General features: G+C 39.4%; 1 protein-coding gene across 1 annotated transcript in view; it reads right to left on the bottom strand.

The window, feature by feature from the left end:
• Positions 1-26214, bottom strand: part of plpp3 (phospholipid phosphatase 3) — a 141429-nt gene that overhangs the window by 32646 nt on the left and 82569 nt on the right. Inside the window, exons 3-4 of the mRNA XM_063064419.1 lie at positions 18564-18844; positions 14565-14622 (exon numbers count right to left, since the gene is read on the bottom strand). Coding sequence (XP_062920489.1) covers positions 14565-14622; positions 18564-18844 — 339 coding nt within the window. The remainder of the gene's footprint in view (positions 1-14564; positions 14623-18563; positions 18845-26214) is intronic.

Here is a 26214-nt window from a genome sequence, read left to right as displayed (position 1 = left end):
TCCCTTGCTCTTTCACTTTTAAGTAAAAGTGCCAACATATCATTCAAATGGCAGGAAAAAGAAATAATCTATTTTTGATCGGCATCCAGGAGTTTGGATCAGCTCCACTGTAGCTGTTAATTACCTGTAATAACTATTTCACAACTACAGTAAATCTATGAACATTACTGTGTAGGCATAAAATCTGTGCTTTGTGGAATTGCCAGATCAAGGTATTCTAATTATTCAAAATTAAAACCGATAAACTGAAAGTGCTGGAGATCTGAAAACAACAGAAAATTGAATTATTCAGCAGAATTGCTCACTCACACTGCCTTTAAGCTCTGAAAGAAATGTATTTACCTGAATTAGTGCAATTCTAATCAGTTTGCCTAGTGGAATTTTGCCAAAAAGCCTCGCCAAAGTCTACATACACATTAAATGCACTGCCTTCATTAATCCTCCTTGTTATTTCAATCAAGTTAGCTAGAAATAATCTTTCCTTAAGAAATACATGCCAACTGACTGGGATTTATCTGTGTCCTCCTTACAGGAGTGTTTATTCTGCCCACCACAGAAGTTTAATTAACCATCTGTAATAGTTCAGTTTATTCTTGCCTCTCTTTTTAGACAATGATGATCAGCAGCAGTGTTCCAATCCCTTAGCAGAGGCCTTATAGCCACAGATGTCAGAGTCTCTGCCACTTTCTCTCTTTGTAGCTGGGAAAGACTTCATCCAAGGCCTGGTGACTTGAACTGACACTTTGTACAGGACAAATAATACACTCACAGGATTAAGATCATTAATGGAATACACGCCAAAAGGGGCCAAAACAGAATTTTGTTTTGGGATATAGTGTGCTAAAACATGGCACAAGCCCCTGCTGTGGCCAGTACAATGCCATGAACTGATACAAGTCCCTCGTCCTGCTTCCTGTTCCAACTGCTGAGAAGGGAACCTAGGTCCAGGAACCCTGGCCCACATTTATGTCCTCCACTGCACTTTTGTAGCCATGAATTACCAACAGCTTGGTGTGGAAAGGTTGACAATGAGATATGGTGTGGAGAGGTTGATAATGAGATCTGGAGTTAAGCAAACCAGGATGAGCAGCTTAGCCACTCAGCACTCAGATGTGGGATTCAGGGTGCTTCGTGGGTGGCATGGGGGATACATGCTGTTACTGGCGATTGGCTGTAGTGCCTTGATCCTTTGGTCTCTCTCATCACCAGCTACATATAATGGAAACTGTCCACCTTTTGAACCAGAATCCGATTTATTATCAAACAACAGGAATTCTGCAGATGCTGGAAATTCAAGCAACACACATCAAAGTTGCTGGTGAACGCAGCAGGCCAGGCAGCATCTATAGGAAGAGGCGCAGTCGACGTTTCAGGCCGAGACTTTCACCCTGCCCTCAAGTTTACCTGGTCCATTTCCGACACCTCCCTCCCCTTTCTAGATCTTTCTGTCTCTGTCTCTGGAGACAGCTTATCCACTGATGTCTACTATAAGCCTACTGACTCTCACAGCTATCTGGACTATTCCTCTTCTCACCCTGTCTCTTGCAAAAATGCCATCCCCTTCTCGCAATTCCTCCGTCTCCACCGCATCTGCTCTCAGGATGAGGCTTTTCATTCTAGGACGAGGGAGATGTCTTCATTTTTTAAAGAAAGGGGCTTCCCTTCCTCCACTATCAACTCTGCTCTTAAACACATCTCCCCCATTTCACCTACATCTGCTCTCACTCCATCCTCCCACCACCCCACTAGGAATAGGGTTCCCCTGGTCCTCACCTACCACCCCACCAGCCTCCGGGTCCAACATATTATTCTCCGTAACTTCCGCCACCTCCAACAGGATCCCACCACTAAGCACATCTTTCCCTCCCCCCCTCTCTCTGCATTCCGCAGGGATCGCTCCCTACACAACTCCCTTGTCCATTCGTCCCCCCCATCCCTCCCCACTGATCTCCCTCCTGGCACTTATCCGTGTAAGCGGAACAAGTGCTACACATGCCCTTACACTTCCTCCCTTACCACCATTCAGGGCCCCAAACAGTCCTTCCAGGTGAGGCATCACTCCACCTGTGAGTCGACTGGGGTGATATACTGCGTCCGGTGCTCCCGATGTGGCCTTTTATATATTGGTGAGACCCGACGCAGACTGGGAGACCGCTTTGCTGAACATCTACGCTCTGTCCGCCAGAGAAAGCAGGATCTCCCAGTGGCCACACATTTTAATTCCACATCTGGAGGAACAACACCTTATATTCCGTCTGGGTAGCATCCAACCTGATGGCATGAACATTGACTTCTCTAACTTCCGCTAGGCCCCACCTCCCCCTTGTACCCCAGCTGTTACTCATTTTTATGCACACATTCTTTCTCTCACTCTCCTTTTTCTCCCTCTGTCCCTCTGAATATACCTCTTGCCCATCCTCTGGGTCACCCCCCTCCCCCGTCTTTCTTCCCGGACCTCCTGTCCCATGATCCTCTCGTATCCCCTTTTGCCTATCACCTGTCCAGCTCTCGGCTCTATCCCTCCCCCTCCTGTCTTCTCCTATCATTTTGCATCTCCCCCTCCCCCTCCCCCTCCCACTTTCAAATCCCTTACTCACTCTTCCTTCAGTTAGTCCTGACGAAGGGTCTCGGCCTGAAACGTCGACTGCGCCTCTTCCTATAGATGCTGCCTGGCCTGCTGCGTTCACCAGCAACTTTGATGTGTGTTGCTCCGATTTATTATCACTGACACGTGACATGAAATTTGCTGTTTTGTGACAGCAGTACAGTGCAAAGACAGAGATCAATATATTTACAGAACTAAATCAATTGAGCAATTTCTCTCTGGTTTAAGCTAATGTAAAATTCTTTTTAAACAGATTTCCTCTTGGTATTCATGGAGGATTGCATCCAAGAATTCTCTGTATGGAAATGCAAGGAGAAAGGTTTATGTCACAGACTAGCACTCAGAATTAGGTTGTGCTTATGATATTAGTGAAAGCTGTTTTTGGTCATGTTATTTAATCATTAACTTTTTCTTCAATTCCTAACCACCAACAGCAATAAATTCAAAATAACCTACAACCACATATTTATGCTATTTAATATGTTAATTAATCTCCAACACTTCTGAGAAGATTATTCTAAACGTTAAACATTTTTATGTAACTCTGAGCTTTCTTTTAGGTTTTGTTTTGTACGTTCATAATATAAATGTAGATATAATTCATGAGAAATATGTTAAAATCATAAGCCACTGGGGGTTACATCTGATAAAAGTATCTCCATAAATTATTTATTGAGATTTGCATCTTAGAAAATTAATCATTGTCATTGTGAAACTTATTACTTACCAGCACAATTGAGCAACAAAGCTAAAGCTAAGCTCACCAACCTACTTTATGTTTGGCAAAAAAAATGCATAATGAAAATTGTTTATTCAATTCTGAGTTATTTAAAATAGTTTAGGAGAACACTTGTCACAATTTAAAACAGCTTTCATTCAGACAAGTTTTCAGCATTGAAAGATTATCTTGTTCAATAAAGTAACAATAATGCTGATAGTCTGTAACATCATCAATGTTAGGAATGGGCTGGAATTTTCAGAGTATGGTTAAGTGCACAAGAGAATGGGATGTGTTCTGCCACACTAAACTGCTTGCTCCAAGTGCGTACTGAAAAGATTTGTTTTTATCCGCTTTCGAACTCCAAGCAGCCAAGATAAAGAGACACTGTACGTTAAAATGTCGAGGTGAACAAAAAAAGTCACGGCAATATTATTAACTCCTGAATAATTAAGTTTACATTTATACGATCCTCCCAACTCCAAGACTCAATATTGCTCTACAAAACTAATGAATTATTTTTAATAAGCAATTTATAATCAACAGTGACACTGTGCAACAGAACACACAGAGACTAAATGAAAACAAACTACCAATATCTCACAATCATTATTTGATTCAGCCAAAACCTACATACTGACTAAAGCTCTGAAAAAGCCACACCAGAATAAAGACATGGTTTTCTAACATCCCTAGTGATGTATCCATGAACGAATTACTGCAGTCTCATATGTTTTGTCTCTAAGGCAGGGAAAACATTTCCCACCTTCTCCTCACTCAGCTACTTTCCCTCAAGCCCAAATTAAATAAACTTTCTTAATTTGGTATAAAAAGTACAGAGGTTTAATAAATTAGCACACAAGAGTTCAGTAGAATAGAAATGTCCCTTGTTCTTAGTTGAAAAATAACCACACATCTCTTTATCACCAAGAGATTACTTTAATATCATGCATTCATGAATGAATCAAGTTTCTCCACATTTTACAGAAATATTTTCCATAAAAGTTTGTTAAAGCAAACAAAAATAAATGGCAGACAGAACTGCTCTACAACAAATGACACAGCATTTGTCATGCACACCTGAAAAAAACAGACACTTATGTCAAAGTGTTGTTTCAGGATTTTGTTTCAGCATTCAACACTATTGTCCCACAGATCTTGGTGAACAAACTCCTACCTCAGTTTAAATACACCCTACACAACTGCATCCTGACCAACGAACCTCAGATAGTCTGGCTACACAACCACTCCTCCCTCCCCATCATCCTCAACATGGGTGCCCCTGAGGGCTGTCTGCTGAGCCCACTGCTGTACACATGCCTACTTGACCAAACACCAAAGTAATCACATCGTCAAGTACGCCCATGGCATGACAGTAGTGGGGTTCATCACCAACAGCGATGAGACAGCCTACAGAGAGGTGGTAGAAAAGTACGCAGCCTGATGCCAGGCAGGCACTCTCTTCCTCAGTGTCAACCAGACAAAGGTTATTGACTTCAGGAAAACCTGCACCACTCAAATGATCTTTATATCAGCAGCACAGCAGTGGAAGTTGCGAGCATTTTTAAACTCCTGGGAGTGCACATATCACACAATCTTTCATGGTCCCAGAATGCACCCTACACAATTCAGAAAGTTCACCAAAAGTCTCCTCTTTCTAAGGAGGCTAAAAAGAGCTGGACTATGCACATCAATACTCATGACATTCCAGAGAAAAGAGCATCCTAACATGCTGCATCACTGCATGGAACAGAAACCGCACTGCAGTGGACAGGCAAGCTGTACAACAGGTAGACAAAACTGCCCAACGCATCACTGGCACCAGCCTACCCACCACCAAGGACATATATACAGAAAGATGCCTTAAAAAGACCAGCAATATCATGAAGGATCGCACCCACCCAGCGCATGGATTGTTTGCCACACTCCCATTAGGGAGGAAGTTATGTAGTATCCACACGAGGACCACCAGACTCTAAAACAGTTACTTACCCCAAGCAGTAAGACTGATCAACACGTCCACCCACTAACCCACCCAACTACATCCTCCCCCCACCCCACCCCTGCATTGAATTGCTGCTTTGGATTTGCTGTAGCAATTATTTCATTCTCATTTACACTTGTACACTGGAAATTACATTCAACAATCTTGAATGTATAGAGAAGTAGTTAAATTCTTGCTTGTTGAAATAGCTATTGACTGGCACTTTTGTGGCATACATGTTCCTTGCTATTTACCGGTTTAAACTTGAATATTAATTGAGCAAGAAGTTGTGACTAGAATTGAAAATAACATTCACAGGCACACAATTGTAAGCTAACACTCTGGTTGTTGGTTGTTGGTTGTTGGAAGAAATTCCAAAGCTTTTTTTAAAATCTGTTTATAATTCTGACCAGTAATTTATCTACCTTGAAGAGATTAAATAAACAGTTAATTGTGATTATGCCTGTACCATAAATTTTGCACCGACTATTGGAAGCAAGCAGCTAATGCTAACATGATTATATTCAGTTAATCTTTCATCAGTATGTTTTTATTTCAAAATTGTATTTATGTGATCTGTTGCATCTAATTCCAGAGATTTATCACATAAAATCGGCTGACACTTCCCTGTAGTATTGGCAAAATTCTTCAGTATTAGATATCCCAAAATTTTGCATGAGATATTAATTCAAGCATTTGGCTGCCTCGTAGGCAGATGGAAGAAGTACCCTGATACCATTTGAAGACGAGTAGAGATATCTCCAGGCGTGCAAACCAATATTTATTCCTTATCCCATATCATTAAAACAAATTTTTGGATAATTTATCTCACGTTATTTGTGCAAGTCTGTTATGTATTAACTTCTGTGTTTGCCTATATTACAAAAGTGATCACAATGAAAACGTACCCCTTTGACAGAGAAGAGCTGAGACATCCTGAGGCTGTAAAGTGCATTATTTAAGTGCAAGTTCTTTCTTTCTGTTAATCCATCATCATAAAATGGAACTGCTGGCCAAGGCCTGTTTCAGTTCATGGTGCAGATTTAGCAGAACATGATACCAAGGGGCCAGAGGGAATCAGAGTTGACTTGAATTTGCAAAACGTGTAATAAACAGGGTACAGCAAAAAATGCTTGTTTGTGTAAGTCCTGCCTAATGGTGAGCATTGTTATTCTGATTGGTAGTGTGCTTTCAAATAGGATACGCATAGAAAATAATGGAAACATAAATTCAATTGATCAATACAAGTGCTAAAACAAAATGATTGTATAGAGCCAAGATCAAGAGTAAAAGACATTTGCATATAAAACACCACTGAAGGATAATGTGAGAAACCTTATAACACATTAAGGGCTGTGAAACAGATCATTTTTCATCATCGCTATCAAGGAAAACTGCGGACTTGCTGTTGGCCAATATGAGAATGCTTCCACATGTAGGGCAATGTACACAAAATGTGGTAGCTGATGGTATCTCCTGTAAATAGAGAGCAAAGTTCAAACAAATGCTCAAGGCCTAATAAACAGCAACTGTTGTACATGTGCCAAACCATGTAAAGTATTCACTGGAGACTAGAGCTATTTGGCGTCACTAAGTGTAATACAAAGGATCAAAACCACTGGGGCTTTAATTACACAGTAAATTATTTTCAAAACATTTCATGATTCTTATTCTAATAATGTGTGGGTATGAGAGAATCACCCTGAAGTCACACCACATAAATTAATTCCAGACACTGGTTCTAATGCTTTTAGTCTTTGACGTTTATAATTCAGACCTTTAGATTTATTAAAATTTACCAAGTTAAAAGAAAGAATTTTGTTTATGCAGGAGTTAAGATAGATGGAATAGGTTACCAAGGAACTCTTCAGAAGCAAACAATATCAAAGACTTTAAGGGAGGTGTCATCTGACTACATATAAACAAACAAAAGAGCATTACTCTAGAGCACGGTGTACCCACAACATATCACACACAGCATATAAAACAAAACGTTACCATAAATATGTTCATGAGATATAATTCAAAATGCATGTAGTGCACAGCAAGATAAACAGCAAACAGAAAACAGCACAGCACACAGTTGCTATTCTAGTGACAAGACCTCAATGCTGGCAGGGTATTCGTTGGTCCTTTCAGTTAAAATAGAGCTTGCAACACTATTATTTATTTTAATATTTACACTGATTAATATTTTGTTTGAATTAAAAATTATGAGTAGTACTATTCCACTCAATGAATCCATGGTCAACTATAAAGTGATTATTTGAGTCTGATCTCACTGGGGGAGGTATGACCTCTGCAAAAGTGACGGGTTGCACCCGAATCCGAGGGGGGTCAATATTCTTGCAGGCAGGTTTGTTAGAGCTGTTGGGGAAGGTTTAAACTCATTTGGCAGGGGAATAAGAACTGGTGTGAAGGGGCACAGGATAGGACGGATGGTAAAAAAGCAAAGATAGCATGCCATCAGACTGTCAGGAAGGGAAGGCAGATGATTGGACAAAATTGCAGCCAGCAGGGTGAGTATCAGTACATTTGATGCAGAATCAAAAAGGGTAGCAAATACAGTACTCAAAGTGTTCTATCTCAATTTACGAAATATAATGGATATAGTGGATGATCTTGTTGCATTATTACCGATTGTCAGATATGATGTTGTGGTTATCACTGAATCATGGCTGAAGGATGGTTGGAGTTGGGAGCTGAACGTGCAAGGTTTCACATTGTAATGGAGGGATAGGAAGGTAGGCAGAGTAGTGGTAAAGAATGGCATCAAATCATTAGAAAGATGTGACATAGGATCAGAAGATGTTGAATCTTTGTGGGTTAAGAAACTGCAAGGGTAAAAGGACCCTGATAGCAGTTATATACAGGCCTCCAAACAGTATCTGGGACGTGGACTACAGATTACAATGGAAAATAGAAAAGATGTCAAAAGGGCAATGTTAAGATAGTCATGGGAGATTTTAACATGCAGATAGATTGGGAAAAATCAGTTTGGTAATGGATCTCAAGACAGTGAATTTGTTGAATGGCTACGAGATGGCTTTTAGAGCAGTTTGTCATTGAGTCTGGAATGGGTGTTACGTAATGAACCGGGGGCAATTAGGGAGCTTAAGGTAAAGGAACCCATAGAAGACAGTGATCCCAATATGACTGAGTTCAACTTGAAATTATAGGGAGAAAGTAAAGTCTGATGTAGCAGTATTCCAGTGGAGTAAAGTCAATTACAGTGGTATTACAGAGGAGTTGGCCAAAGTAAATTGGAAGAACTGCTGGCAGGAATGACAACAGAGCAGCAATGGCATGAGTTTCTGAGAAAAATGAAGGTGGTGTAGGACATGTGTATTCCAAAAACAAAGAAATACTCAAATGGCAAAATAGTGCAACTGTGATTGACATGGAAAATCAAAGCTAATGTAAAAGCAAAAGAGAGGTCATACAACAAAGCAAAAATTAGCAGGAAGATAGAGAATTGGGAAGCTTTTTAAAAACCTACAGAAAGCAACTAAAAAAATCATTAGGAGAGAAAAGATTAAATATGAAAGCAAGCTGCAAACAATTTCAAGGTGGATAGAAAAAGCTTTTTCATGTCTATAAAAAGTAAGAGATGAGAGTGGTTATACAACCATTAGAAAATAAGGCTGGAGAAGTAATATCGGGGCCTCAGGATAGAGGGGCGTCTATTTAAAACAGAGATGTGGAAAAATTTCTTTAGCCAGAGGGTGGTGAATTTGTAACCACGGGCTGCTATGGAGGGCAGGTCTTTGGGCGTATTTAAGGTGGAGATTGATAGATTCTTGATTGGCCACGGCATCAAAGGTTACAGGGTGAAGACTAGGGAGAGGGGAAAAAAAAGGATCGGACATGATTGAATGGCGGAGAAGACTCGATGGGTCAAATGGCATAGCTCTGCTCCTATAATCTATATTGTAGTTTGAACTACAGCTACACTGGTCTGTGGATAGACCTCCACCCAAAGCAGTGCTAGACAGTGTACTTGACAACAGAGATTTTGAACTTTGATAGGCACAATGTAGTTTAAAAAGAAAAAAAAAATCAAACACATTTCAATGGCCTTAAATATTAATGATTAGATGTGACCTACCAATTACACCTAAAATTATGTGATGATTGATAATGACAAGCAATCAATTTTTTTTTGCCAAGAACTTCAACAATTATAAATGTTTACCCTTTTGGCTGCAAGTCATTATTAGACAACATTTTAAAAGTCCCTTCCTTTCCTGATTATTTGGCTTTGAATTTATACTTGACAGTTCTTGGTCTATTTATTTCACAATTCTTAAAGCACTTTCTTTGGTCAATGAGTTACACCACTGGATATGTTATAGATCAAGATTACAGTGGGCCCTGCTGCCCTCACTAGTCTGTAACAGCTCATATTTCCAATAACTTAGTGAAATATTTGAAAGCCTAAAATGAACATGCCGATAATTTAAATTCTATAACACTAATTTTTCAGCATTGTGCAATTGGAGATCAATTTATTTCCCAAACAATATGATAAATGGCCTATTTGTCCCACATCCCATCAGTTGCTTTGAGCCAACCTTCTGATCTCCAGGCTGTCGCTAACTCCTTGATCTGTAGCCACACACAACCTTGAAATTGTCCCACTCATCCTGCTGATTTTCTAACTCTCAGCCCTGCAATCCTTGGCCAGTTCCCGTGCCCTCCCGGTTTCTAGATTCCAGCTTCTCCTTCAGTTAACACACATCAAAGTTGCTGGTGAACGCAGCAGGCCAGGCAGCATCTGTAGGAAGAGGTGCAGTCGACGAAGGGTCTCGGCCTGAAATGTCGACTGCACCTCTTCCTACAGATGCTGCCTGGCCTGCTGCGTTCACCAGCAACTTTGATGTGTGTTGCTTGAATTTCCAGCATCTGCAGAATTCCTGTTGTTCTCCTTCAGTTGTTAGCTTCAAATATTCCCATCGACCACAGACACTCAAAGGCCATTCTCCTTGTTTGCCTCCCATTATTGCCCCAAATAGACCCTATCACATGGATACAACTGGTGTCTGACTCCTAGTTGTGCCTCTCCCTTAACCACCTTACAAACCCAAGGCAAGTCTCTGAAGCACTGGGCCTCAGTTGCAACTAAAGGTTTATACACTGTGTCAAAGTATCTGCATCATTCTAACACTACCTAATAAGTACACTAAAATTTCCATGGGACTGTAAAGCTGAAATTCATTCTAGGTCATTATGCTAAATTACAAAATTTCAGAATGATCATATATCATCGGCTGCTTCCGAAATTCAGTTTGACTAACTTCAATGAACCCAAGTTTATAAAGTGGAAGCCACTTGCAGCTGCTCCTGCATTGCCTGTAAGCATATACAACTGATATGAATTTCTACATTGTAATCTTACTTTGATTCTTAAGAATTTATTGACATTAAAGGAAAGGAGCCTTCCTTTAAATTTCAATATTTAACCCTTTTTAAATCAAAGCAAATCCCAACGGAAGTAATTCAATTCCCAGCCAAGAAGTCTGTGCCCCTCCATGAGTAGCACTTTGTATATATTCCCAGAATCTTTTTCTTGTTTTGAGGCCTGTCAGATGAGTGCTGTATGCCATGCAGTATTCGCTTCTCAATACAACTCAGAGTTTCACTCTGCTCTGTTATTAATAACATTAGGGGCATAATCCACAGACAAAGAGCATTGTGCTGGGAATTAGTTGAAAAAGCACTTTTCAAGAACAATTGACCATTTTATTGCTACAGTCTTGGAAAAATGCTTCTATTGCTTAAAATCTCCAAGCTACTATGCATTAGAACATATTATAATGAGAAAAGGCATTTGAGTTATTGCAATGTCATTGCTCTTAAACTGGCAAGAGACTGACCCCAATTTGAGAAGCATCATAAATCAAGCCATGTGAAGCCCAGTATCTGGGCAGCATCAGTAAACTGAATCTGGAGGTAGGGTCAAGCACTTTTTTTCAACATTCCAGTAATCTTTAACCTCACATCATAAAGGGAAAACAGTTAAGCGTACAACTGTACATGGCTAATTCTGTTTAACAGTTTTTGGCCTTAAGGGAATTTTATGTGGTAAGGATTATTTTAAATAAAAGAATAAAAACATTCATTCAGAAATTTCAAGTTACAAAAAAAAATGCCACACAGAAATTTTGTAACATATTTAAAGAAACTGAATGTTTAATCATTTTAATGACACTTTATTTCAGTATGACAATTTCAGAGGACTGTGATATAGATACAGCTTAGTCCAAATACCATTCTAATAAATAATGTACATTTGTGGCCTGCAGTTCTATTTGTCAGTCAAGGCTAAAATGTGTGTGTGTTTTTTTAGTACTGCTATTGTGTTCTTTATCTTTTGTGGGGTTTGTTTTTTTGTGTTGCATCGGATCTGGAGTAACAATTATTTCATTCTCTTTACAGTAAAAGAGGCTAAGCTATCTTGAATAATGTGGCAATCTGGATCAGCTAATTCGCAGATGGCACCAAAACTGGGGGCATAGTGGAGAGTGAGGAATGCTATTAAAGCTTGAAGGAGGATCTGGACCAACTAGAAAAATACACCGAAAGATGGTAGGCAAGTGTGAGGTGTTGTATTTTGGGGGGACAAACCAGGGAACAATTTAAACAGAGAACGGTAGGGCGCTGAGGAGAGTGGTAGAACAAAGGGATCTAGGAATACAGACACAAAATTCCTTGAAGGTGACATCTCAGGTAGATGGGATACAAAGAGTGCTTTTGGCACATTGGCCGCCTTGAATTATAGCAATGAGTATAAGAATTGGAACGTTATGTTGAAATTGTATGAGATGTTGGTGAAGCCAATTTTGGGGTACTGTATACAGTTTTAGTCACCTTCTTATAGGTAAAATATCAATAAAATTGAAAGAGTACAGGAATTTACAAATACATAGCCAGGATTTGAGGACCAGAGTTGTAGAGAGAGGTTGAATAGGTTAGGACATTATTCCCTGGAGCATAGGAAAATGAGGGGAAATTTGACAGAGGTATACAAAATTCTGAGGGATATAGAAAGCTTCCACTGAGGCTGGCTATAACTAAAATAGGTTAAAGGTGAAAGGAGAAATATTTACGGGAAACCTGTTTCTGTGTTGTAGTGCTTTATGAGTCCACAAACAAAAGATAAGTTAGAAACCAGTTAAGTTCAATTGGTTATTCATGGTATTGTGTGCTGGGTTTGTCAATTATTAAAGATAAAGACAAAATGAAACTAAGGATTTGAATGCTCTTTGTTGAATACAAAATAAATTTTAAAAAACCAAGAAGACCTAAGGAAAGTTAGAAATGTTTCCTGAGGTCAATTAGTGTCAAGGCAATTTTGTCTGGTTGTAATATAACAGATTAAGGTTCTTTTTCAGCAGGTATACTGGTTCACATATATAGAATCATGGAATAATGATTTAAAGAGTGCTATTCCTCAAAGAAATTCTTTGAGCTGGCAATACAAAGACAGATCTGAACATGTACACCGCAGGCAGTGAGGAATGTAAAAACCTAGTGAGGCTCAATGAACCTCAAAGATATGGAAAACAAAGTAATTAGGACAGATGAGGTATCCTACCCTACAGGCGAAACACAATATTACTCAAGGAAGTTTTCCATTTTGATCACTTGGTACAAGTTTGAATGTACCTGAACCTTTTTCACTGTGTTCTCCCACCCCCACCATTTTATATGGCAAGCCATGCAGTTCCAGAGACAGATTTTCATTTGAGAACTATGAGGAGATTGTGAATCCAGAACTGTCAGCAACTTCTCAAAGTTCATTTTTGGTTTACTTTCCCCTCAGCAATACAAGTCCCTTCTGTGGCTAATGCATTCTTGTCCTCTGTAACTTATACAGTGTTTATCCTGGAACTCAACCAACATCTCCCTCTGCGACCTGTGCAGTCTATCTTACATCTCTATAGTATCTGTTTATTATGCAGTTCACTGATGATTAAATACTCAAAATTACTGTATCCCTTACGAGTTACTAATAACATTTAAAACCCAGAGAATAAGATTGTAGGATGTTTTGTTAAAGTTATTATGTTGTTCACTGACAGGTACAAAAATAGTACATCTAGGATCCCAGTACTTGAACTACACATACCAACCTATTGCTTCAATCTTACAACACATAAATTTTACCACAATAGAGCTCAACTCATTGTGATTACGAAGCTGTGCTACAGGGAACAAAACACAGCAAGGTGCTCTTCCTGAACGGCTGGATTTTACTAGGTCCGTACAAGGAACAAGATAATTAAATAAAGCAAGAATATGACACTGGAGCTTGAAATGGGAAGGACCAGTCATGCCTGACATTTACTTTCTGACTGATGCAGAAGAGTGTTTGTCATCCTCTGCCATCTCAGTTGGAAGTGAGAACAGATTAGAACCAAATAAATCACACACGTCCTACTGGGATAAATGTCAAACCGCAGATAGCCCACCCAGCGCAAGTGAGACCAGAAGCAAAGACCATTTATGCAATGACCATAGGGATTCACTAGAAGTGTCTTTATGCACAGAGGTTAGAACTCATTAGAAGCTTTTGAGAAAAGCAAGACCTAGGAAAAACACAAGAAATAGGAATTTGAGGATAAATTGATGAGATAAAAAGAGATAAGAAGAAAAAAAATTCTTTACTTTTTCAAATGTACATTAAAATATACAATAAGACATGTCATTTGCATCTAATCAAATCAGTAAGGTTTGTGCTAGGCAGCCCACACGTGACACCATGCTTCTGGCACTAATATAACCATTCCCATAACTCATTAATCTTACTGTATGTCCGTGGAATATGGGAGGAAACTGGAGCTGCCAGACATAACCCATGCAGTCATGGTGAGAAAATACACACTCCTTACAGGCAGGGGCTGGAATCAAACCCCAATCTTACTGACAGTACTGCAAAGCACTGGAACAACTGTGAGGAGAGCCATGTAAAGCATAAATGCCAGCACGAGTGAACATATTGAAGAGAATGACTTATTTGTAGTAAATATTTTGTGACACTCTTATCACTATCAATATGCCAACAGTATGTGGCAATGATGGTTTGCAACCTCTAGCCATCCAGTGCTATTCACTTGTGATCAAAATAAGCTTGAAGCTACCAACAAGAAACTAGATTTGAACTACATTCAACCCTCAACAAAATGGATGCTTAAAGAAATTTATAGCCTTTGATAGGGACTGAAGAATGGCAAATGAAATATTAAGTCACTTACTGCCAAATATAACATGGTGTATAATGAGAACGAGGCATGTCCTGAGAAGAACGACTTCCTGCAAAACAAGCCAAAAGAATTCTTTAATTATCAGGCCCTTTTGTGCAACATGGGCTCAATAACATAGCAAAACCTTTACTTATCCAATGTATAAATTATGTGGCGAGAATCCCATTCTATTTATGTTAGTTAGCAAAAAGTGCACATTCCCATAGGAGTTGTCTACATAAAATCAGTTTCTCTGTAAAGAATTGTTCAATAGTGTCATTAGAAACAGTCCAAAGGAGAATCACCAGGCTAATTCTTGGGGTGAGAGGACTGTCCTAACAAGAGAGGTTAGACACATTGGGTTTGGAGTTCAAAAAAAAAATGATGTGTGACTTTATTCAAACATACAAGACCTGAAAGGAGTTTTACAAGATAGATGTTGAGATGTTTCCACAAGTGGGAGAGTTATGAAAAGTGGACATAGATACAAAATAAAGGACTGGTTATTTACAGCTGAAGTGCAGAGAATTCCTGTACTGAATCTCTGGAAGTCTCTGCCTCTGAGGCTAGAAGAAGCTTTATAATTAGAAGTACTTAGGATTAAGATAGATTTTTTTTTAAACAATGAATAGCCTCTGGCATGTTGGAATAGGTAGGTAAGTGATATTGATAAATCAATCTGTAATTGCAGGATTAGGATTGGCTCAGAAGAGGAGTTGAAGCCATCATAGGTCAGTCACAATCATACTACATTGTAGGGCTAGCAGCCTAATCCCACTTCTATTCTGTTCTTGTGTTTAGATGGATGGAAGAATATTTGAACATGGCTTTATAATACAGCAATACTTACTAATGAACCCACAATACACACAGTAAGTAGGTAGGTAGCTCTCTGACATTTACAAATATTTGTAGTGGATAAATTATCTGGTCCAGACTCCAGCATTCTTCGCTGCTGAGGAAAGCAGTGATAGAAGTTGAGGAGCTATTGGTCTTTAGTTGCAACATCTGGAACTCGTAAATATAACATAAAAAAATGGTAAAATCACAAACACTGAAACATCGGACCAGTCAATCTAAGCTAGGTAGTGGGAAAACTCCTAGAAATTATACTCAAGGACCAAAATTAAACACTGTGCAGATAAGTGTAAACTGATTAGGAGAACTAGCATTGTTTGTAAAGGCACAATATGCTTGAGTGACCTGATAGAGATTTTTAATGAGATGACAGAGGTGGTTGATGAGCAAAATATGGTTGATGTAGTATTTATGGACTTTCAAAAGGCATTTGATAAAGGGACACCAAATTGGTTTGTCATCAACTGGAAACCCACGGGAATAAACCTTCCTTGTGGACTTGGACACAATTTTCAAATTTGTGATGAAAAGTACATTGAACTGTGAAGAACATAATTATACAAGTGAGAATAAAGAGAATGGACAGACACTGAGCAAATACAATTCAATGCTACAAATTGAAAAAATTGTTTTGTCATCAAGAAGAACAGGAATGAATATGCGAAAATCATTGGAAGTAGCAAGCAGGCTGATAATGCAACTTTACAAAAAACCTACAAGGTTTGCCACTTTATTTTCCAACCACATAGAATACAAGAGCAAGGAAACTGTGATGAATCTTTATAAATCATTAGCTTGGACACATCTGGAGAACAGTGTCTGGTCTTGGCCATCACTCCGTAAAAGATTTGAGTGTCTTAGAACAGATGCAGATAAGACTTATTAGAATAATATGGGGGAGATATTTTTGTTGTATGGATAGACTGGAGAAGTTGGTAGCATTCCTCCTGTAACATACTAAGGGATATGAGAGTGATATTTAAAATTATTAAGTATCTATACAGAGGAGAAAGAGAGAAATTGTTCCCAATGGAAGATGACTTATCAACCAGAGGGCATAAGATATTTTTTTGTACAAAAACCAAAAGTGACAAGAGAAGAAATTTCCAATAAGCAGTGAGTATTTACAATCTGGAAGAACCTGTCAGTGTTGAAGCAGATTTGGCTGTAGTATTCAAAAAATGAACTGGATAAATATTAGAAAAGAAACAAAAGTGAGTTATAAGGGAGGAGGGTGAGGAATTGGGACCTGCTCAACTGCTCATTCATTAAGTTAGTTTAAACTTGATTGCCTGAATAGCCTCCTTTAACCCGTGACTGTCTGGAACTCTGTGATTCTATCCCAGGTTTATGTGGCTCCAATAAGAAACAACCACCCAATATCAAAGCAACACACACACAAAATGTTAGAGGAACTCAACAGGTCAGGCAGCATTTATGAAAATGAATAAACAGCTGCTATGTCACGCCAAGACCTTTTTCCAGGACTGAGAAGGAAGGGTTAAGATGCCAGAATAAAAAGGTGGAGGGGAAGGAGGCGAGCTGGAAGGTGAAAGGTGAAGCCAGGTGGGTGAGAAAGGACAAGAACTGGAGAAGAAGCAATCTGATAGGAGAGAAGAGTGGACCATAGGAGAAAGGGAAGGAGGAGGGGACCCAGGAGGAAGTCATAGTTAGGTGAGGTGAAAAGTCAAAGGGTGGGGGAGGGATTTTTTTTAAACCAGAAGAAATCAATATTCATTCCATCCAGTTGGAGGCGAACCAGACAGAATACAAGGTGTTGCTCCTCCACCCTGAAGGTGGCCTCATCGTGGCAAAAGAGGAGGCTGTGGACCGACATGTCAAAACGAGAATGGGAATCAGAATAATAATGTTTTGACACCAGGAAGTTCCACTTGTGGTAGATGGCACAGAGGTGCTTGACAAAGGGGTCCCCCAATTTACGATAGATCTCACCTAGTATTTGAGGTCATATCAGGAGCACCGGACACAACAGACAACAGACGGCAGATTCGCAGGTGACGTGTTGCCTCATCTGGAAGTACTCTTTTGGGGCCCTGAATGGAGGTGAGGGAGGAGGTGTATGGGCAGGTGTAACACTTAGGCCGAGGCACAACGCTTTATGGGACTGGTCGGGACATGGGCAGATGTATGGGGTTGAATGAGATCCGGGATCAGCCACGATGAAATGGCGGAGCAGATTCGATGGGCTAAATGGCCTAATTCTGCTCCTATGTCTTATGGTATTTTCTCCTATATGCACTGCAGGCATTGTGATCTTCTATCCTTACACATAATAGATAAAAATTTATAGGAAGCATGCCTGTGCTCTGCTCACACCAGATTTAGCTACTCTTTGAACAAGCTCAGTTATTAAATCAGGGATTAAAACAGGAGCATATATTTATAACAAATTTGTAGGAAATGCTAAATACAAAAAAAATTCCCAGCATATTTCACACCAGTAACGATGTCAATAAAAAGGTATTGCAATTGTACAAAATAAAGGGGAGCGGGTAAGCAAAATGTAGTTGAAGTGATGGCCACAAAGGGCATGAAGCTGAGAAGATTGTGGAAGAAATTCCTGCATTGAATATCTAGGCAGCTGAATGCACTGCCACCAAAATTGGGGTGAAAGGAGGCGCAGGATGCAGAAGAAATCAAATGCAATGGGAGGGTAGCTTTGTCGATCAGGAGAAAAATATAATACAATCACAAAACTTTACACTGCTCAACAATTAAGCTGCACAACTTCATTTAAAATTAATAGGAATTCAAATTTTAGTCAATGTAACAGTGAACATGAATTATAATCAGTAGATTCCATACACTCAATAGTTTTATTACATTATAAATTTAAACACTGTTCCAATAAGTTTACATAAATTACAGCACATTTTTTAAACCGTATCATCTAAGAAATGTTTGGCAATTGGTCTCACACCCCCATACTTCATCAGTACAATCCGACAGATGTAAAACTGACATTTCAATATCAGCTGATCTAGCTTTGGTAGCAGAGAACAATTTCACTCTCTGTACCCTTTGTGGGGGTTAGGTGGGGGAGGGGGAGACAGGAAAATACATTTATGGCAGCATCATGATAATATTAATTATGGTTCTATTCCATATATTATTAAGCAAAAAAAAAATCACCTTGCTTCCTGAACCTTGCTTTCATTCCCTCTGCATTCGAAGTTCTCAATGTAACCCAGGGAACAGTTGATCATTGAAAAATCTGGTTTGCAAATATCTAAAAAGTGTGGCCTCAGGCGACCAACAGATACTTTTGCAATGTCAGTAAAGGACTGGCTTATAGCACAGCCAAAGATGAAGCAGCCGACTTGTCTATACAGAGCAGCTACATATGGGTTGCGGATAAAGGACTTGGAATGTTCCTTCATGTAATGGATCCGGTAGCATTCTCCTGATATTATCTGTTAACAAAAACACACAAAATCATTACTGAGGTCATTTAGGTTTTTTTTAAGTGTATAAACAATGTCTTGTGGAACTGGATGGGTTTTTAGTGGTTGACAACTTGTTAAGTATATTGAGGCAGAAGAAGCATATTTACTAGCCTGTCAGAACAATATTTCCCACAGCAGCTGAAAAGATGAAAATATGAAGCAAGAGGAACTTGTCAAATCCTCAATTAGAAGCTAAAGTGCTTATAATGATTACATAATTCCATATTTTAGTTGTTTAAATTTCTCAGTATAGGTCCACACAAGTTGTCTCAATAAAGAGAGGACTGGGGAGGGGTTCTATCCTGTGAGCGAGTGAGTGAGTGTGTGTGTGATCGTGAGTGTGAGTGTGAGTGTGGATGCACAAGTGTATGTACACTTATGTGTGAGAGGAAAAGTGAGAGAAACAAAAATAGAAATGATACAGTTTATTACTAATTAATATTATAGAATACAACTTGGGGTTCACTGACATGGTTTTCAAATGGACATTTTTTTAATTCAACAATAGAAATGGATACGTTTTGGCATTGTTCCATTTTGTGCTGAAACTGCTGAAAATTCAATTCTGTCTCGAAGAGCAAGAAAGCTGTACTCACAGTACAGCAAAGATAATACAGATCTTGATTTTTCATTAAATATTACAATGGAAAGCATGTAATGTGACATTGGAAGAGGACCTTTTATTAAAAGGTAATTTTGAGCATAAACAGCATACTAGCACAAAGAAAGCACAAAGGGGGAATAAAGTGAAAATGGAATTGTAACCTAAACTATATGTTGCCCTAAAGCTAAATGATATAGTATGTTGTTATTAACTAACGATAACACAGTGCATGGAAGATATTTCCAAAGACTGGGTCACTTTTGTTTAGAAATTGAATGCTGGCATTGAATTGGTATTAAAGGATCATCAATTTGGATCACAGTCAGCAATATCAAGAGTCCAAGGTTTTGGCCAAAAACCATGGTCAAGCTGTTCTTTGTACATCCTAGCAACATTGTCTAACTGTTGTACATAGCCTTCCTCCTAATATTTGCAGATAAATGGATCTCTATTGAAAAAGTGATGTCAGGAAGGGCGTCCACACACCAAGGATAACCATTAGCTTGATTATTAGGTCAAAAGTTAAAACTGGAGCATTGACAACCTAAAATTTTAAAGCACCCAAAAGATAGGAAAAATTTCCTAAGGATTCCCAAGTACCTGGGATAGGTTACCTGCCTGAGCTTTTAAACAGAAATATTAGCTGGTGTGGTTACAGTATGTATCAACAAACAGCAGAACTGGCTAGAGTAACACAAACAAAGAATACTAGGAATGATGGACCCGAAGTTGCAGAGGCTATAATGTAACTGAGCAAAAAAGAAATTGGATTGCTGACATATTTGTCTAGAACATCAGAAGAATCAAGGGAACAATTAGGAAAGAAATCAGGAGGCCTAAAAGAAGGCAAGAGGTTGCCCTAGCAGAGAAGGTGAAGGAAAATCTTAAGGGATTCTACAGATATGTTAAGAGCTAAAAGATTGCAAGGGCTAAAACTGGTCCTCCGGAAGATCAGAATGGTAACCTATGTGTGGAGCCAAAAGAGATCTCCACCACACAGGTCATGCTCTATTCTCACTGCTGCCATCAGAAAAAAGATGCAGGAGCCTCAGGACTCTCACCACCAGGTTTAGGAACAGTTATTATCCCTCAACCATCAGGCTCTTGAACCAAAGGGGATAGATTCACTTAACTTCACTTGCCCCATCACTGAAATGTTCCCACAGCTCATAACCTCAATTTCAAGGATTCTTCATCTCATGTTCCTGATATTTATTGCTCATTTATTTTTTTTTTTTTGCTTTGTATTTGCACAGTTTGTTGTCTTATGCACACTGGTTGAGCGCTCCAAGTCGGCGTGGTCTCTCATTGGTTTTGGTTATTATTCTGTGATGGATTCATTGAGTATGCCAGCAAGAAAATGAATCTCAGGGTTGTATATGGTGACAAATAGGTACTTTGATAATAAATTTACTTTGAACTTTTACCACCTGTTTGGCTCAACATATCAAATGGATTAGAGAAAAAGAGTGTTGAGATACTCTGGCTGGTAATGTTGAATAGTTTGTCTACAAAGAGCATGCAGATTTTAAAATATCAACAGTGATTATATTCTTTAATCAAATCAAATAGTCCAAAGAATTGCTATTAACTTATTTTTCCTAAATTTGGTATATTTTCACTGCAGTAATTTGCCTGGTGAAGTACTTAGAGTGAGCAAATAGGTTTTGATCAGCTTGTTAGCTAGATAACTCAGTGACATGACAGCTAATTGAGTGGACGATATATTAAACTATGATCAAAGCCAACTCATCACTTTGAGATACATGGGTTTAGAAATTGTCCTGCAAAGCAGGCAATCAGATCAACTAATGGAAAGTGGCTATTTCAGCACAAGAGGTTCTGCAGATGCTGGAAATCTTGAGCAACACACACAATGGTGGAGGAACGCAGCAGATTAAACAGCATCTATGGAGAGGAATAAACAGGTAAGGTTTTGGGCCAAGACTCTTAATAAGGACATCCTGAGCATTGCGTGTGTGTTGCTATTTATTGTCAAATAATTCCCCCTACACTTGGTAACTAATATATGCACTAAGAGGGTGGTTGCTTGCACTCTGGAATCTGGGAGGTAAACAACACGAATGACGTTGCATTTTTAAATCTCGCTGCTGACTACCATATCACTTCCAGGTTTCTTGACCAGTTATCTGAACTAACAGGGTGACTATCCACATACAATTGATTCCTATGTTTCAATTCCAGTACTTGAATAGAGACTCCAAAGTGCAACATGTTTCAGTTGGGAATTCAGCAACAGGAATTGTCTCAAAGGGCTGAACCTTCATTTAGAAAAACCACAGAAACCATAGAAAAACTACAGCACAGAAACAGGCCTTTTGGCCCTTCTTGGCTGTGCTGAACCATTTTCTGCCTAGTCCCACATAGAAACCATAGAAAAACTACAGCATAGAAACAGGCCTTTTGGCCCTTCTTGGCTGTGCCGAACCATTTTCTGTCTTATATCAAACATCATTTGATACAAGACTAATTCTCCTGAAGCACTGTTGTTCTAAAGTGTCATGGAAGCTTAACATCTGCCTGTAGAGCTTGTATGGCAGGTAAAACCTTCTGAAAACTGCCTCCTTCTGTTCCTCTCTATCTTATCAGGCTACAATGCTGTATGGATCAAACCTCTGGCACTCAGCGCTCAGCGTATGCTGCCATTAGGCTCCTATCTCTCCGGGATCTGGTAATGCTTCCACCAGTGTGACGACTGCTGTTGCTGCTCTCAGTCACCCAAGTCTTCACCCGAGGCTCCAAGTAACACAGCTTAAACAGCACTCGTGCTAATCTGATACATCAGAGTTCCGAGATAATGATCAAGTATACAAATCTCCAAATTTGTCAAATTTCCTTTTGGTACAAGTGCTGTGAAGAAAGCCTTTCACACAAGCACTTAGAAAGTGACTATGAAACGCTAGTGCTTATTGGAATGTTTCACTGGTATTTCAGCAGCAACATCAATTACCGTCATTTTCTTACCAAATATTGCCCATTTATAGTATCCCTTTAAATACTGGCAAGATTCAAGAAGCCTAGGAAACCTGAGGACTTCCAATTAAATTCTATAAGCCTTATTAATGCTGCTGTAATTTGTCAATTAGCTTGGTGAAGTTGAAAACATACATCTGAAGATATTGTTGGTGTACAGCCTAATATAACTGAGACAGTGGGATTCCCAGCACCCGGCCAGATTAACAAATAACAGAGGACTACAAAATGGAATTTAAATATTAGTAAAATTTCGACAATCTCACCCATTTTATATGTTGGTGGTGAAGAAAGGCAGACTGCTTTTCCAGGAGTAAAAGTAAACACCTTATCAAGATGGGAAATGTTACAATTAAATACTATATCTAAATCCATGCAAGATATCACAAAACATAGTCCATAGTTGTGTAAGATAGTCAATTATAGGCATCCGTTAGTCTCATGAGACCATGGATTTGCGCCTTAGAAAATTTCCAGGGCGCAGGCCTGGGCAAGGCTGTATGGAAGACCGGCAGTTGCCCATGCTGCAAGTCTCCCCTCTCCACGCCACCGATGTTGTCCAAGGGAAGGGCATTAGGACCCATACAGCTTGGCACTGGTGTCGTCGCAGAGCAATGTGTGGTTAAGTCCCTTGCTCAAGGACACAACACGCTGCCTCAGCCAAGGCTCGCACTAGCGACCTTCAAATCACTAGCCGAACGCCTTAACCACTTGGCCACGCTCCAACACAAGATAGTCAATAACATGTGGAAAATAGATGACCAAATTGTGAGTTATACCATAGGTTACACAACAGGTAGGGTAGACAAAGGTGAGTCAGTGAATGTTTTTTTCTTGGATTTTCAGTAGGCCTTTGATAAGGTGCCACACATAAGGCTGCTAAACTAGATGGTATTACAAGAAAGATACAAACATGATCAGAATATAACTGACTGGCAATAAAGAGGATCTCTTCTGGTTGTCTGCTGGTGACTAGTGGCATTCCACAGGGGTAAGTGTTGGGTCCACTACTTTTCACTTTATGTGTTAATGATCTGGATGACGGAATTGATGGCTTTTTGATCAAGATTGTAGATGATACAAAGATTGGAAAAGGGGCAGGTGGTGTTGAGGAAGCAAGGAATCTGCAGAATGACTTGGGTAGATTAGGGGAATGTGCAAAGAAGTACCAAATAAAATTCAGTGTAGTAAATTTTATGGTCATGCACTTTGGTAGGAGTAATAACGGTATAGACTATTTTCTAAATGGGAAGCAAATTCAGAAATGAGAGGTTCAAAGGGACTTGGGAGCCCTGGTGCAAGGTTCCCTAAAGGATAACATGCAGGCTGAGCCAGCAATAGGGGAAGCAAATGCAATTTAACATTCATTTCCAGAGGACTAGAACATAAAAGTAAGGATGTAATGCTGAAGCTTTAATAAATATACTGGCCAGATCATTAGTGGAGTATTGTCAACAGCTTTAGGCCCCAAAAGTAAAAAAAGATACTGGTATTGGAGAGTATCAAGAGGAGCTTTAAGAAAATGATCCCTAGTTGATAGGTTCTTGATTTGTAAAGGCATCAAAGGTTACAGGGAGAAGGCAGGAGAATGGGGTTGAACGAAATTTAAAAAAAGATTAGATTAGCTTTATTTGTCACATGTATATCAAGAAATATGTCTTTTGCATCAAATCAAATCAGCAAGGATTGTGCTGACCAGTCCGCAAGTGTCGCCAAGCTTCCAGCGTCAATAATAACATGTCCGTAACTCACTAACCCTAAGCATACATCTTTTGAATGTGGGAGGAACCCACCACCTATGGACTCACTCTCAAGAACTTTTCATCTCATGATTTATTGCTTGTATATTTATTATTATTTTGCTTGTTTTTTGTGTGTTTCTTTGTATTTACTATAAATGCCCACAAGAAAATGAATCTCAGGGTTGCATATGGTGACAGATATGTACTTTGATAATAAATTTACTTTGAACTTTAAAAGCAAAGCACCTGGAGAAAGCCCTTGTAGTCATGGGGAGAATGTACAAGCTTCTTACAAACAACAGTCGGAATCAGACACTCATCTTACAGCTAACACTGTAATAGTTTTACTCTAACCACTACACTACTGTGCCACCACATTTGGATATGGAGAGAAACTGAAGATCTGGTTGAGTAGTGCTACTACAACCTTTCACTCAACATCAACAAAACCAAAGAGCTGATTATCAACTGCAGGGGGAAAGCTGGGGGTCCATGAACCAGTCCTCATTAGGGATTGTCAGTGGAGAGTGTCTGTAGCTTTAAATTCCTTAGCGTTATATCAGAGAATCCGTCCTGGGATTAGCCCGTTAGTGTCATCATGAAGAAGGGCATGACAGGATCTCTACTTTCTGAGAAGTTTGTTTGGATTCGGCATGTTACCAAAAACTTTGACAGACTTTTGTCGATGCATATTGGAAAGCATTCAACCTGGATGCATCATAGCCTGGTATGGAAATGCCAATGTCCAAGAATGGGAAAAACTACAGAAAGTAGTGGATACAGCCCAGACCATTACAGGCAAAGAATGCTCCAACTACTGAGTCCATTTACATGGAGCGCTGTCAGAAGAAAGCAGCAGCCATCATCAAGGCCCCCCCACCCTATTCTTGCTATTACCATTGTGCAGGTGATACAGATGCCTTGGGTCTACACCACTAGGTTCAGTACCACTTATTACCGTACAATCATCACGCTCCTGAACCAACGTGGATAACTTCACACACCGTAACTCTGAACTGATTCTTGGGCCTACAGTCTCACTTTCAAAAGACTCTTTACAACTTGTGTTCTCACTATTATTTTTTTATTTGCACAGTTTGCCTTCTTTTGCATATTGAATATTTATCAATTTTTGTAATTTTTCATAAGTTGTTGTATTTTTATTTTTCCTTTAAATTCCTGCAAGAAAATGAATCTTTGATAATAAATTTACTTTAAACTTTGAAATCAGCTATGATCAAATGGCAGAGTAGACTGGATAGGCTGACTCGCCTATTTCTGCTCCCATGCCTTGATGCTTTATGGTCTTATGGGCTTAATCAGCATAAACATAAAAATAAAAATCTAGCTAAGTGGTTCAGCAAAGAAACTAGAGAGAACTTGCAAGGTCTGAAGGTAGGCAAGTTACCTTGACCAGACGGTGGTTCACCCATGAGTTCTGAAAGAAGAGGCTAAAGAAATCGTGGAGGCATTAGTAATGATCTTCCAAGAATCAATAGATGAAAAATTGCAAACGTCACTCCACTCATCAAGAAGTGAGAGAGGCAGAAGGAAACTATAGACCAGTTAGTCTGACCTCAGTGATTGGGTAGGTGTTGGAGTGTATTATTGAGATTGAGGTCTTGGTGTACCTGGAGGCACATGATAAAATAGGCCACAGTCAGCATGGTTTCCTCAAGGGAAAATCTTGTATTACATATCTGTTGGAATTCTCTGAAGTAGTAACAAGCAGCATAGACAAAGGAAAATCGGTTGATGTTGTGTACTTGGATTTTCAGAAGGCCTTTGACAAGGTACCACACTTGAGACTGCTTAACAAGGTACAAGCCCATGGTATTACAGGAAAGATTCTAGCATGGATAAAGCAGAGGCTGATTGGCAGGAGGCAAAGTGAGAAGGGGAGAAGGTAGGAGATTGGGACTGAGAGATTGGATCAGCCATGATGAAATGGTAGAGCAGACTCAAAGAGCCAAATGGCCTAATTCTGCCCCTATATC

The sequence above is a fragment of the Mobula hypostoma genome, chromosome 12, assembly GCF_963921235.1.
Source record: "Mobula hypostoma chromosome 12, sMobHyp1.1, whole genome shotgun sequence".
In the NCBI taxonomy this organism is placed as follows: Eukaryota; Metazoa; Chordata; class Chondrichthyes; order Myliobatiformes; family Myliobatidae; genus Mobula; species Mobula hypostoma.
Note: the sequence above shows the minus strand (reverse complement) of the source record. Positions and strands in the feature narration are given on the sequence as shown.